General features: G+C 40.3%; 2 protein-coding genes across 2 annotated transcripts; both read right to left on the bottom strand.

Annotated features, from left to right (window-relative positions):
- Window positions 1-159: 159 nt before the first annotated feature.
- On the bottom strand, window positions 160-3,397 carry LOC148413058 (uncharacterized). The gene is made up of 2 exons (XM_088432989.1): window positions 3,207-3,397; window positions 160-2,139 (listed from the first exon to the last, which is right to left on the bottom strand). Exons 1-2 carry the CDS (start codon window positions 3,255-3,257, stop codon window positions 1,852-1,854), a joined length of 339 nt encoding a protein of 112 aa, XP_088289115.1. The 5' UTR covers window positions 3,258-3,397; the 3' UTR covers window positions 160-1,851.
- Window positions 3,398-3,954: 557 nt separating this feature from the next.
- On the bottom strand, window positions 3,955-12,042 carry erich1 (glutamate rich 1). The gene is made up of 6 exons (XM_088433511.1): window positions 11,704-12,042; window positions 10,061-10,204; window positions 9,792-9,908; window positions 8,386-8,757; window positions 8,033-8,227; window positions 3,955-4,695 (listed from the first exon to the last, which is right to left on the bottom strand). Exons 1-6 carry the CDS (start codon window positions 11,804-11,806, stop codon window positions 4,577-4,579), a joined length of 1,050 nt encoding a protein of 349 aa, XP_088289637.1. The 5' UTR covers window positions 11,807-12,042; the 3' UTR covers window positions 3,955-4,576.
- Window positions 12,043-17,545: the final 5,503 nt, after the last annotated feature.

The following is a 17,545-nucleotide window of genomic DNA, read 5'->3' as shown; positions in this document are numbered from 1 at the left end:
CATTTGTACTTTAAACATGATTAAATAATGTAACAGACAAACATATCAAAACAACACAAAGATCACTTTAACAGATACTGTATGTGTACTTTTTAGGTTAAAAACTATCCATCCATTATCTATAGCCACCTACAGACAACAGTACTGTACAGCATGCAATTGCTGATATATATTTTTATTTTACATTCATCATTTTTATTACAGCTCACTTGTATCACTAACAGAGCAAAAGAGTTATCTAAAGGGAAGAGTTGTAGTCAAGAAAACCATGGCATTAACATGATTTAACATATAAAACATGGAGGGGGTCCAGAAATTGCTTGTACAACGTATAACACTATATTCTCTTCTTTCAGTGCACATCTTTGGCAGTAATCCCTCATAAACAGAGGAGTTTAACTCTGCTGCATAGAGGTGTCATCCATGTCTCTTTCTCCTCCCCAACTCTAATGATTGAGATCGATGGGTTCTCTTTAACCTCTGCGCTCAAGGTGCAGCACTGCAGTGCCGACCCAAACACACTAAAGCCCATGTGCAACCCATCCCATATTGATTAAACAGCCCAAAGAGAACATTGCCCACACATGGATATGGTTGAGTCTTTGGCCAGACAAGGACATTCGTACGTGTGTGTAGTACAGATTCACCTCAGTCGAAACTGCTGTTTGTAACCAAAACTTTAGAAAATGTTCTTTTGAATTCCAAAGTGGGATAGAGTTCAGGAGGTTGGCAATTGTTTTTCTAAATTAACTCCCAACCTGTCACAAAAACGTTCGACAGGAAAGACTTGCTGTTCAGCAAGGAACTTGTGCCAAAAAAAGATAAACCTTCCAACCATTCTATATTACTTACCTCTTTTCCATGATGACGCTCATGGGAATTTTTTTTGACAGTTAGACGCTGTGCTCTCCCTAAGGCACGGCACACATTCTCAACCACACTCAACGCCTCGCCAATTTGCTTTCCCCTCTCTTTGTAACCACTATTTTGTGTGGGTGTGAATGTAGACGCTAAAGCTGTATTATCCACACCCATGCGTGGCAGAGAGACAAATGGTGGACATTGCAGGGAGAAAGGTACAGTTTGGGTGCACAGGAACTGTCGATGAAGGATAGGTAAGAAAACATACAAACTAAACCATATTTCCCACTTGTGTGGGTTAATTGCACTGGAAAATGCAGGTTTAAATCGCTTCCTGTCTTGTGTGCCACCAACCTATGACCTGGCATAAACAAGAAGGTGCTGCTACTTCCTGCTGTCCTTCATCATCATGACCCTTTGTGACTCAATTAGTCAGTAGCCCATTCTTAGAAAGCTATTAATCGAGTCACAAAGCCAACCTCCAACCTCCAAATTGTTCCTAATTGATCGTTTTAATTTGAGGCTTTGTGCAAGGATTCTTACTGGCTCCCCTCACAGGTATCATGGAACTGTATTTTCACTACTGCTTGGAGAGGTGAGACCACAGAGTTGTTTCATATCATCTGTGTATGAGGGACCACTGCCATACCTTATTTGTGTTTTTTTTTATGTAGAAAAAAAAAGACACAAGGACTTAACATGTATGCTACATTCAGTATTTCTATGAGGGAAGTTATGACAGTAGTACAGTATATTAATATTGCTTAGTGCTTACACGGACGGTAACTGACTATTAACTACTGCCACATCCAACATTCTGCCAACACAGGTTGAATCATTCAGATAACTACTGCCATGTCAACAGAGAGCACATGGGCCTCATTGACACAATGGGCCAGCATAGCTACAATCTTCAACATGCAACAGTATAGTTACCAAATGCCACCCTATGCTGGCCAATCTTTGCTCAGCTTTACCAATGGGCTGAATTTAAACAAACTTTTGGCCCACAAAGGAGGGAGGTGGAATCTCCTGGCAGGCCCCAGCCCTGCGGGTAGCATCCAGGAAGGGGCTCCTGAGGATGGCTACGCCAGCCATGCTGGCATCGGTATGCGAGCCAACACTCTGCAGCACACGGTTGGAAGGACGATGGTAGAGAGCCAATTGCCTGGAGCTGTACCCGCACATCCCGATCCCCACGGCCCCTAGAAGCATAGCCATACCGGGCATGGTCTTCTCGGGTGGACGCACCACACATACATTGTGGTAGGCCTGGGTCTGAAAGATGAAGGGAAACAAATCAGTTGGGACTCAGATGGATGATTGTGACAAGCTACCTGCAAGCTTTATTACTAATGCATCCATAATAATCCCAGAATTATGTTCTCATCGAGGACATGTACCGATGCGTTCTTCGTTTGAGTTTCAGAAAGTCCAATTTTTAATGTAACTTATTTGCCAAATGATTTTCCATTGCATGAGCCTCATCTAAGTCTTCTCTCCTCCTCAGTTCTCCCGCAATGGCCAGGAGAACAAAGCCCACAATATCTCTTTAACTATGTTTTCCCAACAAACGAAAGCCTGTCTATTTTGTGACATGGGCAATTTCCTGTGCAGACCTTTTGCAACAATAAAGCAGGGCAAATAATAGAAAGCTCATTTCCAAAACAGTTGTGTCACAGGCACTTAAAAAGTCATTTCTGAAGCTCACTCACCCAGTTCTCATTTCCATTTACAACTCAATGGGCTGTCACAGGCTTACGTTTCTTCATTGTTTGTGTCAGTGAAAAGGTAATTATGTGACGTGAGCTAAAACAAAATGTGCCCTATAATTATGGAAATTGTAGCATGGAATGTCTGTGTCTATAGTACGGGTGTGTGTTTGCATTTCATTGTATTTGCAGTTGAGTAACCAGACAGATGAACGGCTACCTGATGGCAGCATAAAGCTTAGTGAAATGAAGTTGATGTATACTTAGCCTCAGGCTCAGCCTATATGCGCCTATAAAATCACTACCTTGAAAGCAGTGATTACATCAGTCTTATAGAACTACTCTTCCATGGAACAATAAAGTGAACAAGCACTATGCAATCTGGGATACAGTTTTAATATCTCCGTGGGTGTGGGTGCATTTGAGGGGGTCTGATCTTTGTTAACATGGATCTAAATCAAAGGGAACTGCTTGACACACCTGGACACACACCACACACACAAAAATAGCAGGCTTCACCTTTCACTTTGCTCTCATCTGCATGTATAAGAGCGACATAGGACATTTACTTAGCAGTTAGTGCCTGATTTAATAAACAGCCAACACCACAACAAAATATAAATGAAGTCTCACCTGCAGTAATCGGATGTAGCCCGGAGTCAGTCTTGGGAGTCTGAAAAACATATTGCCAGTGCTGTTGATGACAGAACTAAGACCCGGGTCGCTACAGTTCCCCTTCCTGGACTCCCAGGAGGGGAAACCCCGATGTGTGTTATCACTTCAGCCTGTGCTCGGATACTGGTTCAAAACAGACTTGTCTACCTTGATAATGTCTCCTTTTATAACAGGCTTTGGCAGTTGGTGGTTCTAATGGGATTACAAGCCTTGGCATACAGGGGACAAAGAAGTCAACACAACCAAGACTGATCCTACAGCCGGCTTACAGCAGGTTCCACTATTTTTTGAGTTGCATATGTACATATCTTGAAAATGTACAAACGTCTGTTGAAATCATCTGGGTGGGTGAGCAAGGCTCCCTGTGGGCATCCATTGGGACAGGTCGGCCTATGTTGTCCATAGTGTTGATATTATGATTATTTTGCTTGTATTTCAGACTTCTACCATGTTTATCATTGTCATGAATAAACAACAAAGACGATGTATTTTTGAGCAAACGCACAAGTTCAACAGGTGATCAAAAATAATACCTCCCACTTTATACTTATTCAGATCGCTGCATTGCAGTTTGTACAAGTTGTGAAAAAGACAACAAAACAACGCTTACTCAACATGACACAATGACACTTCTCAGCCATGATAATTCTCTGTCCTTTTCATGAACTCCTACCTTGGCAACAAGCTTTGGGGAAACGCACCAGAATAGAATACACCCGGCGTCAGGCTCCTCAGGGGGCAATGGTGCTCTAAGTCTAACATGCTGTGTTTCTATCATGGCAACAAGTGTTTGTGAGACAAGTTGCAAAAATTAGTGATCTAAATCATTATAGCCCTTTGACTAACACTGTAGCAGCAAGGACTGTAATTTAAAATGTGATGTACAGCATACTTCACAGTCAGAAGATCCATTTGAGAAAATCCCACAATTTCAAATTGCAACAGTGTTGCAGATAAGTGGTATGTTTGGGAAGCTATTTGGTTAGTTGGCTTGTTTTAAATGTCATGCCAGCAAACAAAACCTGACTCCCCACTGTGCTGACATTTGCCTTTCTGATAATTGGGGGTAAGATAAGACAGACAAGTGATACTCATTTCCATTCATATAAACAACAAACAAAACCAAGGTAAATAACAGATCAATACGACTACAGTTTCTTAATTGGGGTGAACAAAATGCTTTGTTTTATTGTTGTGAGGCAAAAAAATCCAGAAACTAAAAATCAAAAATATATTCACACAGCATCATAGAGTGACTCTGAAACTAATTTAACTGACAAAATCAATAAATCAGTCCATTTAATTTTCAATATAGAAGTAGCATAAGCTTAATCCTTACATGGTGTTGCTGTCGAACTAAGCCTCTCAGAGAGTTCAATGCCTCCCTTCATGGGAAGAATGTCTGTTATCCAGTATTGAAACAATGTGGCAACAGCAGTGGTTTCCTCTGAAACAAAAAGACAACAAATGGTGGTATTTGAATGCAATAAATCTTGAAAAGCATATATTAGGTACTTGCATGGCCGCATTAATGCATACAAGCTTTTAATAAGAATCCTCTTCAGGGGTGCACAAAACGAACACTGGGAGTGGACCAGTCAAGTTTATCAAGGGAACTTCACAGCATTGGAAAATAAATTGAAGGGAAAAGTGCTTGGGACTTTCTATCAGAGCCCTTCTCTGCACACATGGATTATTGGATTCAACAAAACTGGTGTGGGCTGATGGTATTTTCAGAATATCAAAACTTCTGAATGTGATATGAAAGTCACAGCATTCCCTAAAAAGATCTTCTCAAGAAAAATACGAGTCAATAGACAAAGCCTTCGCATGAAAAAAAAAAAGCATTCAGAATTTCTTTTTCTGAGTTTGATTCATTCACTGCTTTCTTTGATTCATATCTGCTGGGGGAGTTGCATTATGAAACACTGACAAGAATGACTCATGCGCCATGAAGACCGTGGGCATGTTTGAGTGGTTTTCATGCAGTTGTAAAGCAGGTACACAAAGAGGAGAGGAGAAACTACAGCAGGCTTGGCATCACAGTGAATTCCACAAGGCTCCATCTTGCTCAGGTAGATGTGCAGATGAGCATTTAGAGGTTGAATCTCCTTGTTAGTGTCTCCTGAATGCCCCCTTCTGAGACACACACAGACAAGAGGACCCCTGGCGAGTCCCTGCTAATCTTATTATGAAACCATGTAACCAACCACACACGGAAGAAAACGTGCCCACGGCCTTGAAGTGCTTTGATTGTAGACAACGAGTTAAGGTCAGGTTATCAGGTTTACAACATGAGATGTGTGGTGAACTTAATCACACATGCATGTATTTACAAATTAGGACATGTATGTGCAGGTGCAGGCTGATGAGGGCAACTCAGGGCAGGTTTGCTCAGGTGAACCAAGCAAGCATGGTCTGACAAAGTAAATTACAAATTTACAAAGACCTGCCAATGATGTGCTTGAGCATCCAAGCAAGAGGAAGCCATTTTGGACAATTTATATCAAATGCACCTTTCTGGGCTATTTGCACAACAGGATTGACACAAGTCTCTGGCTCATTCTGGACAATGCACCTGCTTCTGACTTTGTAGGAACAGTTAGTGGAATGCCCTCTTTAGTGCTCCATAGCACCAAGCAAGGACTTCATTTAAATTTTTTTGCCACAAAACAAATTGAAAGCCCTGACATCAACTTCTTCAAACATATTTGTGATAGATTAAAACTGCTTAGCTCACAAATGGACAGAATCACTCTTAAAAAGCATTTTATAAATACAAGGCATGTATCTCATTCAGACGTTCCTCTATGCCTTTAAGTCAGATTTTGTATTTAGCGCGTTTTCTGTGATACCAATACGCGCTGCCATTGTAAACAAACCTTACGCCAGCTGATGATGTAGTGCAGGGGTGCCCAATACAACCTCAGCTATTTAGCAGTGATATCGCTTAGCAAAGACCCAGGGCCAGGCAGATTAAACATTTACCAGGCAGTAACTAATAGAAGGACAGAAAGTGTCAAAATTAAACAAATAAATGTACCATTAAATAATTAAATTGTCAATAATTAATTTAAGCATCTCACCAAGTACTAAACAACGTAGTGCTTTTTTCTGATTGACATTTTTTTGAGCTTACAAACAACTTACAAACAAATTCAGTTAATGAACGGGTGCTCGGAACGTAACTCCTTTGGATATAGAGGAGCATCTGTAATTATTATTCTACATTTCAGAGATCAAGAACAAATGGGGTACAAGCGTTTTTCCAGGACACATTGAATTTTATATGTATTCCAGTACATAGTGTGATTTAAATTTAGTGGTTCTCAAAACTTTTATATTAAGCACCACCTCAAAAAAACCTATATTCTCTCTTCAGGATCCACGATAATGACATAAATATACAAAAACAGATGCAAGTTGCCAACGTACTCTTAATCTGTTATATACTCCCTAAATGTTAGACAAATACGCCTATACTGTATGCCCTAAGGATTACTCAAATACTCATAATGGTGGTTCACAGAAAGTATGGCCAAGGAGTTGGACATGGGAGCCAAAAATTTATTTGTTCAGAACCTGTTACGGCGGGACGAGGGAGGACCCAAGAGCACGCACGCACTGGTAAGGGCAATGGCAGAGTGTTTATTGAACAGAAGGTGCGGGTAGTCGTGGGAGCTGACGGGAGCGTGGCACAGACGTCTGGGGGGTTCTGGAGTCGGGAGAGCTGGGGTTTGGCTGGGAGTCGGGCAAAGGGAGCGAGACGGGAGGGGAGCTCGGGCATACAGGTAAAGACGGCAGGCTAGCGGGTGGTCAGAGGCAGGCAAGGTCGAAATACCAAGGATCCAGTCAATTCGGCAGGCAATCGGGAGGTCAAGGGCGAACAGGGTCGGACAACAGGCAGGCTGGCAGGAGGAATTGCTGGAAAGCTCGGCGTAGCGCATAGAGACGATCTGGCGGGTTGTGGAGGGAAGTGACCGGGCTTTATACTGAGCGGGTAAATGGTTGCAGGTGTTGGTGTTCGAGGCTGATTAGAAGGAGGGCTGAGCGGGTGTGGTGAAGCTGGAAGTGAGGTGGCTGAAATGGTGGACTGTGACAGAACCAGACTTGTATTTCACTCACGAGGTTATTGTTTTGAGTCAAAAGCATTCTGTTGAATTTGCAGAATTTCACAATGAAACTACTGTTCGGATTTTAGAGTTGTTGCGGAAGAACAACATATTAACATAAAATATCTTTGTTAAAACAAAAAACTACCTTCCTTCAGATTTGGAGCAAAGCGGCTAATTTCTTAAAACACTCATGTCCCACTGCTGATAATTAAAGAACAGAAAAGTTAGAATAACTTATTTTCCTCTCATTTGATATATTCAATGTAAAAATTAACCGTAGAACAGCATATTTGTTGGGTCTTAATACAATCAGTGATCAACGCAAGTAGCTGGAATTGTCTTAATGCTTAATTTGCCCTGACCTCAAAAGAGTTCAACCTGAAAGATCATGACGTTTATTTGCTGCAATTTACTTATGATCCGCTAAGTCCACAAATTGCAACTACTATTTTACAAACAGAACAGTTGCTTGCAGCAGCCATAATGACAATGCTAATATTTTATATCAATTATGGCACCTACCTTAAGTTAGTTTCAAATGTATGCCTTAGGCTAGTTTCAAATTTAAGCCATGGGAAAAAACTGCAACCGGCTTATGTAATGGGTAATGGATCTGCCCCACAGGCCTTAGGTTTGACACCTTTGTATAACATCTAAACAATCACTAACCTGTGGCCATTAGTTTGCTGTTGTAGAGGTCCTGCAGTGCATTTTCCAGTTTATTTGTGTCCTTTTCTTGAATAGATATCTTAAGGGTGTGAAGATGCTTCAACAGAGAGGCAGGCCTGCTTCCAGTGGTGATGCTACTCAAAAGATCCTCCAACACACCAGGCAGGAGAGGAAGCTTCTCTGCATGCACTAAAGCTGAAGGATCACACGATGTCACATTACTTCGTCTAATACTATCAAATTCACACTTGATAAAGCAGAGTGAGAGTGTGTGAACATTTAGAACCAACTTAATCGGTGTTTGGCACATTCAATAAACAGAAAATTTTTGATCCATAAAACTCAGCACTCACAATCTGACTTATAGATTTCCATTGTGGTCCTGAGGAAATCTGCCACCTCAGCAGCTCTCACATCTTCCTCCTTATCGTTTTCTTTTTGGTATGTGAACTCCAGGGCAGAAGCCCGGGGCAACAAACCCATTGAGAGCATCTTCTCCTTGTGTCGTTTTTTTTTCAGTTTCCTTTTCTTGTTCCGGCTAATGTGCACTCCTTCCACATCCATCAATGTCCCATTTTGAACATCACTAGACACGAATGTTGCCTTTGTTCCATCTTTATCTCCATGATGGTTCAGTTTCCTTTTTCTTCTTTTCCTTCTTCTTTTCTGTTCATTTGCTTCAACGTCTTGGTCCAGCTCTTCACTGCATTCCTGTAGGTCAGGTTCTGCAGATCATAGATGAGAACATCAGCAATTAAATTTACAAAAAGCATCATAGTACCTTCAGGTCTAGGTAGAAAATGTTAATTATCAAGACACAGATGCAAATTAATTGTACAACATCACATTATAATACATTATTTTCCCTATAGCTTATTAGCACGAGGATATAGGGAACCCTATTGACCCACATTATTTATCATAATTCTTTGAGTTTTTCCCAGAATTGTGATTTTTACTTACGTATGTTTATTTTGAAATTTTAAAGGACCATTTTTTCCCCCTTTATATCATACATAAGAAACAGAATGAGACAAATCATGCTGGCCCTTCCAAAAACTTAAACATATCAATCAAAACAAGCAGCCCATTACACCTTAATAGAATATCATATCATCATTTTTTATCACAATACTGGAAAATTGCATAACCCTGTTGATTCTATCATTCATTCACTCGTTTAGTCCGAGTTGACCGTAACAACAATTCTGATTCGTTTGACTGACACTTTCATGAAATGTTTTTTACAGGTGTGCCTAATGCGGTTGTCAGCGGCATCACAGACAAAAATTTTAAAATGAACCTACAAATGCTCTTACCAGCTAATATAATCTATCCTTCACTAAGGCAAAACCATTAATGCCAGGAAGAGCTCAACGCTGAGCTAGATGATAAATTCAGCAAGCTGTGAAATTAGCTAACACTGTCATTAAAATGTGAGAATTCCGACAATGTGTGGAAAGACTGAGAAAAACACAGTGCATTACTTTTCAAATATACTGGCCATTTTCAAAATCATTCAGGCATAAAAAACAACACATCTGTTGAAACAGGGTTTCATTTTCATAACTTATTTTACCTAACATTTAATTAGAAAGCGTAGAAGACCATATGTGCTTCATGGAACAACTAAACTCCTATGGTCTGTTGAGTAGAATACAAAAACCAGATCACCTGAAAGTAGATTTCTTTGATGTATCAGACTTATCTTAAAATGCAAAGTTAGTTCCCAATAGTATATTATTTATTTTTGCCTTACCAGATGGACTTTTCCTATTTGTGCTCTCAAGATGTGGTAGTGTAGCACATTTATTTGGATCCCCATTGTAGTCTTCAGGAGGAGGTAGGACTGTGTACATTCGCCTGCGTTGATTGGCTACATTTGCATAAAAATACATTAAACATATAAATAAATAAAAAGTTACATTCCACCATTAGCCTCATTACAGCATATTGATGATTACAGAAGAATTAATGCAAACAACAGCAAAAAAAAAAAAAAACAACGCAAAATACAATTGATCTTACTGTGAGGAATGTCCTGAGGAGAGATTTTTTTTTTCACATGTTTTTCATTGGCAGACACATCCACTGGTGTGCATGTTGAGGAGGGTTCCTTCTCTGATTTTGGGGCTGCAGGGTAAAGCTTTTGGAGTACCTTGGACTGGAATACTACGGGGAATGCACATAAACTGAATTATAAAAAGTTAATCTCATGCACGGGACTCACACCTTCAATAAAATATAAAGATATTAAGATGCATTGGCACAGTGGTGCCATTAAAACATATTTGTACTCTTGTCAAATTATTTTGCATGGTTTACCCATTTAATGTTTAAGGCTGTCAAACATGTAAGTAAAATGCAACCCAAGTGAACATTACAATTTTTGAAATGGCTCATTTTTTATTCTTTTGCACTGCCAATCTTTATAATTACATATTTCAAATTTGGTGTGCATAGATTATTGTATTCATATTTTATTTTATTTATATTTCTTAATAACAAGTGCATGTCAAACGCCACAACATCTTATTCTGTACAAACTTGCGTCTATCTGAATGAAGTGTGGAACTGTCTATGTGCTGCGTAAACAATTCCCAGCAGCCTCAAAACAGCTTTTACTGGTCTTGTCATATGGTGGCAATGAAATAAAACTCATTGCTATTGCAAAATATATGCAAAAAAAAAATGCTGTTTCCTCATTTTTACTGATCTGTACCCACATTTTACTAACTTGTTCCCTCAATATCCTAATCTGCACACTCAATTTATTATTTTTTTACCCTTGGGTTACTATTCATACCCTAGCAACAGAGCGGCCCATGCTGCATAATCCTCCAAAATCGAGGAGTCTTCAGTCGTGGTCCTCACGGGTCAGTCTCTTGGATGTTCTGTCTGTCTCCCAACTACAACACACCTGATTCAAATGATCTGCAATCAGCAAGTTCTGCAGAAGCTGAAAAACGATCCTGATCATTTGAATCATGCGTCTTTCAGCGGGGGACACATAGAAATAATCAAGGACGCTGGCCCTCCGAGGACTAATATTGGAGACACCTACTTTTGACTGTTGTCCTTGCAGACTTTTTTTTTTTTTTTAAGCAAACTACTGATGTTGCAATTTCTTGCAAAGATCAGTGCTGGTAGGTTTTGATATTGAACTTCAATTCTTTTTAAATATTCGGTTATCATATGAATCATTTGAAGACCGAACTGTCCATTGGGCATGCGCGCGTAGCCTGTATCGTTTTTGCTGTTGTTAATTGTTCTGTTTTTAAAGTGGGTCGCGACTTTGCAACAATTGTTGAATGAGTCCTTGCGGAGGAAACAAACTACTGCCGTCAAATGGTCTTTTGTCAACTAGGGTTGTTTACCTACATTTACCATACAGCAGGCACAGTGTTGTCACAATCATTCCAGTCGAATGTGCGTGTATCCCTCCGTAAAATTGCCATTAGCCCCAGCACCCATTGTAAGATAGAACTTAAACGACTTGGTCAATAGCTCATAAGTTTTAGCTCTACCGTATTTGAGACAGGAACACGTGTCTTTGTTTACCGCTAGAAGATCCAAAACATTGCAACCTAGCAAAGTTAGCTACAAACTTCATACAAAGGAAGTGTTCTCATAGCATGTACTGTAATTCCAACGGCGCGTATGATACATACCCTCTTTCCTGTGTGCCATGTCAAATCGACTAACTGAAGGCGATGACTGTATTGTTAGTAAACACGGAGTAGCGACGAGAGCACTGCTAGCTAGCATTAGCATGCCTCATTACTCTCATGTTGACTCGCTCACAAATGCATTAACACCATTCGTCATAGTCAACCACAGAAATCCCCGAACTTGGTGGATAAAACAATGGCTGCGAAGATTATTGCTCTTATCTGAAAATCACTCGAGCATCAAAATTTCCGAGTACAGCGAAGGACTGAAGTGGCTGCATGCAGTGACGTTCAGCGAGTCCCGGAACTCTGTTCATCATATTAGCATTTGGATGCTGACGTCCTTAACAGAAAAGCTCCGCTCTTTTTTGACCACGAATCTATGCGTCTACAGTATTTGCCAGAATGCGTAATATGATTCAGCGTGTAAAATCATGCATGCTTGGGTGCTACATTGTATTAATATGATTAATTTGCACTTTAATGAGAAATCTCTGTAGAATATGTGATCTCCATATTCAACTTTCACTGGCCATATTCACTGAATACTGTATATTGGACAGATGAATATTTTTTGCTCAACGTTAATTAATTTACAGTAGCCTATAACTTTTGAGTGATAGTATCGTATTATGCACCACAGCCCCACCGGTGTTTGAATGATGTAATGACATGAGTCCAGCCAGCTGCAGGGCGGGAGTGAGAAGGGGGAGAATGAGGAGAAAACTCGAGTGCACCTCGTGGCTCTGCATCATCACCAGGCTGAGTTGGCTTTGACGTACGGTGCATTCCAAACTTGGCTTGGGATTTCCACATGTGAACGGACGTTGCAGAAGGAGGATCCACCTAGAATGCCAGCTTTTAAGAAGGTAATCCCCTTAACGTCCCCTCCTTAATAGTGGTCTTTGTGTACACATCTCACCACCAAAAAAGTATTTTCATGTGCATGAGGTTTTCACACATTATATCCGATGGACAAAAATATAATTTGAAATGAGTTGTGTGTATGTATGTTTATACAGTATGTGAGAGCATCTCCGTCTCACTTATTTTGATCCCAGTACAAAATGCAGGTGTTGTTTAAAATTGGATTAACATGAACGACCACCCCTCAGTTTTCCGCATATACACCAATTAGTGGATGTGAGGTGTGGATGAAGACCAAATCCGGCAGAAAGAAGCTGAGTATAAGGTTAACTACTTAACACAGCATTTTCCATGCACACCATAGTTGCCGTGGGCGGATGTGCTTCATTGACTGTCGAGTCCTTGCCAAGACTGAATAAGTGTCATAAGAAAGGCTTTGCAACAATTGAGGATTCTCTACCTCCATACATTTACTATAAACAGGGTGCATAATAGCTTGCAGTTATTTTTCTTTTCTTTTCCAAAAGATTCAGTGTAGAATTTTGCAATCCCACAATCACAGTTGGAATCAAAGATTTGATCACCCCAGGTAAAAATATGCAGTAATGCATAAAGAAGATGAATGAATGGAAGAAAGAATGGAAGATGGAACAATCTCCAAATGGCATCACATTACAGATGAGACATTCCCCCCAATTTAATTGCATGCCCTTCATTTACACTTTCAAAATAAGATAAAGTAAAATGACACAATCTGCAAATGTTTGGACACCAGAGTTAACACCCCCAGCCAAGTCTTCTTATTGTTTAAGGTGTCTGCCCATTCAACCTTAAACTTTTTTTAGTTATTTGAGATTTTTTTCTGTCTGTTACGCACTGCACTTTTAAGGACTTTCCAAAGATTTTCATTGTCAAAGATGAAAAAAAACCTTCATCTTGCACCCTTTGATGTAATCGTCTGTGAATTGAGGTATGTTTAGAAACTTAGAGATAAGAGGCTATATTGGATGGCTGGCTGGATTGAATCATTTTCCACTTGTAGAAGCAATCCTCTCTTCAACTTCCAAATTTTTAGACTGCATTAAGTTAGTGTCCAAAATTTGCTAATATTCATTTTTTTTCCTACTTGTGAAAATATCCCCATGCCATAGACTACAATACCTCCCCCAAAGCATGGGAAAATAATAAAAACTATTGTAACCTAATCTGTACACAGAACATTTTTCTGAAATCATACATGTTCTTTTGCAAACTTCATATGCTGATTTTTGCTTTCAGGGCATACAATAATGTTTCCTCCGATTTGTCCAGTATTTCTTCATCGTGAAAAGTTTTACAGTGTAATGTCAGGTCTTTCTTGAGGGGTCGTACAGTCAAACGTGGGTTTTAACTTTATTTTCTGTCAATCTTCTTAGATGTTCTGATAGTTATCCTAGTCTTCCACCTATTGCTTTAATTTCCACTGTTTCCTGATTCCTGCAATTTCTTAATAACATTCCAAATAGAGAAAATTGGTATCTGAGAATTGTTGCTATCTTTCATAGCCTTCTCTTGCTTTGTTAATGTGACTTATTTTAAGTTTCATTGTTAAAGATAGCTGCTTAGAAGAACCCATGGTGCTGCTTGTTGTGGCATAGCCAGATTGGTCTTCACATTTACAACTTTGAAATGGACATTACCTGGTATAAGGATTCCAGGACTGTCGGGTTTCAGCTTTCGAAAGTGGGCAGTGCATGCATTAAAGGGACAATTTGTAAGATTTAGACAGTTTTTCACTGAAAAGGAATTAATCAAATGATTATAAATTTCAAAAACTTGCAAATATGTTCTTAATGACCAACAAAATGTTTTAAATATGATCATAGTTCTAGTTATCAAAAAATTCTATTACATGGGAGGCTGCCATATCCGTTATACTATAGCTACGGACAACTGTAAATGCAGCACCTCCTGTTGTCCGTAATGGAAAAACTGTCTAAATCTTACACATTGTCCCTTTAAACTCTGGTGGAATCGGTGGAAATAACATCTTAGTGTTTAGAACACGTATGAATGCCTCATTCTTTAATTTGATCCCTTTTGGACATTATTTTACTTGGCTATTTTATCTACAAAAATAAACATTTTCATCTGGGGTGCTCAAACTTTTGATCCCCTCTGCAGTAATATTAACAATCCTGGATGTATTGGTCATTTTCTCCATGGTTGACCAACCAAACTTAAATACCCAACCCTTTGATTTGTCCTCTTTGTTCCACTGTCTTGTTTTTGTCTATAAGTCACAAATACATGTTCTTGGGCTAAGTTGCAAACAAGCTTTTTTTTTTTTTTTTTTGCGGTTGAACTGAAAGGTGATGCAAAACCATTTGATGCAAAAAGCAGTCAGGAGTAAATGTAATTAAATTAAATCAATGAGCGGGCTTTTTTCAAAGAGGTGGGACAATTTATTTCCATTAGTGTATGTGCAATATACCTTAATGTGTTGCCATAATCTACCAACTAAACGAGAGAAAAAAGAAAACACGAAAACTGTGGATAAGGTGTACAAAGGCTCAGAAAAGTTCCAGGACGAGACATAGTTTTACCAGCCTTGTTTTTCAATCTGTAAAAAAAGTGTTGTTTTTTTTTTTTTCATCCCCATCTTGATGTTGTCCATGTTTTCAGACTTCTTCCCTTTGTTGACCCCCTAAGGCTGAACTGGGTCGGCCAAAGTTGAATGGTTGCTCCACCATGGTGACCAATAACTGTCAGATACACATGGCAATAGTCAGCAACAATGTTATGAGAAATGTTGTCCCATTCCGAATATTTCGGTACAAAAAATAACCTCAAACACAAAAAGTTACTGCATTTGAATAACATAAAAAAAAATACAGTAGCAGTTTTTCTGTAGGAGTGCATTTAGCACCAGGGCACCTTAGGTTGCATCGACTTTGTGTTGGTATCATCGGATTTCCCACTAAATGTTTTGGACACGGGTGAAGAGAGGGGTGAAGCTGTCAACTGATCACCACCTGGTGGTTGGCGAGGATGCTGGTATGACCTGGCAGACCCAAACATTACATGAGAGGGCCTGCTGGGAACGTCTGGCAGAATCTCCTGTCAAAAGGAGTTTCAACTTCCTCCTCCAGCAGAATTTCTCCCATGTCTCAGGGCAGGCAGGGACATTGAGTCCGTGTGGACCATGTTAGATGCCTCCATTGTTGAAGCGGCTGATCAGAGTTGTGGCCATAAGGTGGTCGATGCCTGTGGTACCGGTAATCCCCAAACCCGCTGGTATCCAGCGGTAATAGAGCCTGTCAAGCTGAAGGAGTCTTATTGGGCCTTTTTGGCCAGCGGGACTCCAGAGGCAGCTGTCAGGTACCGACTGGACAAACGGAATGCGGCTTCTGCGGTCACAAGGCAAACAACTCGAATGTGGGAGGAGTTTGTTGAGGCCTTGGAAAATGACTTACAGACAGCTTGGCGGAAATTCTGGATCCTGCATCTCAGGAAGGGAAAGCAGTAAACCATTAACACTGCGTAGAGTGGAGATGGTGTGCTGCTGACCCCAACTAGGGACGTTGTGAGCCGGTGGGCAAAATACTTCAAAGTCCTCAATTCCACTTCATCGTGTTCCTCTGAGAGAGCATAGTCTGGAATCTCCGAGGTGGGCTCTCTTATCTGTGGGGCTGAAGTCACCGAGGTGTGACCACCAAAGAAAAGCTCAGAGTACCCACCCTTTTTGAAGTCCTTGGAGGATGTGCTGGAGAGCGTACCCTCTGGGGACTCCCTCATTCTGCAGGAAAACTTCAATGCTCACGAGGCCAATGACAGTGAGACCTTGAGGGGTGTGATTGGCAGGAACAGCTCCCTCATCTGAACCCGAGCGGTGCTTTGTTATTGGATCAGTCCATAACAAACACCATGTTTAAACGTGAGAGTGCCCATATGTGCAGTTGGGACCAGGACACCCTCGGCCACTGTTCCATGATTGACTATGTGGTCATATCATCGAATTTGCGGCCACACATTTTGGACACTCGGGTGAAGAGAGGAGCAGAGCTTCCAACTGATCTCAAGGTGGTGATCAGTTGACAGTGGCAAAAGCCAAGGGCTCTGGTTGTCCTAGGACTGTCTCGGTTGACGCGCCTCTGCAACATCGCATGGACATCTAGGACAGCGCCTCCGGATTGATAGACCGACTCCTATTTAAGTAGGACACTAAGAAAACTGGTAGTTGAAATTTACCATCTTTTGTGGCACCAGTCCTGGACATTTTCTGACTTGGTCAGATGACTGGAATACATGACAAACTGACGTGTGTGTTTTTATAAAAATGAAGTTTTCCATATACATATTGAAAAACTATTTTTAAGTTAAATAAATTCCTACAAGGCTTTTGCAATAAATAAAAGGAGCATGACTTAATTAAAAATTAACACTGATGTTTAATGAACAGAAGACAAAAATAGGGCTCTGACATCCTGAGTACTCTGCAAGTGAGGGTGCTTCATCTGTGTGTACACACACACACACATTCACAAGCCTCACCATCAAGGTCTCTCAAAACTGTCAATAGAAAGCCTATGTGGACCTTGCCTACTTGACAGTGACAAGATAAGGCTCTCACAATCTGTTACAAAATGGAAAGCAAAGCTGGAGGTCCACATGTATGCGAGTGATGATGCCATTTTCATCTACAGTGGAAAGGCATGAGTCCTGAAACATTTAGCATGCTCTTTTCTCAGGATATCTACCCTGCACAAATGTATTTCTGCCATTACACTACATGCCCTATTACATTACAATACTTTGCCTTTTAATATACGGTATATTTATTATTTTAAAATTTGAATTATTTGATCACAAGTTAACATTTCATCTGAAACTGATGTATATTGCAGAGTTGAGCTTCACAGTACTAATGTAATCCATCCTCCCAGATACTCATGAAAATGGTGCCTGTTGTCCTTAACATCAAAAGTTTATAGCA

Source organism: Hippichthys cyanospilos, chromosome 14 (genome assembly GCF_059441005.1).
Source record: "Hippichthys cyanospilos isolate Australia breed blue-spotted pipefish chromosome 14, RoL_Hcya_1.0, whole genome shotgun sequence".
In the NCBI taxonomy this organism is placed as follows: domain Eukaryota; kingdom Metazoa; phylum Chordata; class Actinopteri; order Syngnathiformes; family Syngnathidae; genus Hippichthys; species Hippichthys cyanospilos.
This window is presented reverse-complemented; position numbering and strand designations above follow the sequence as displayed.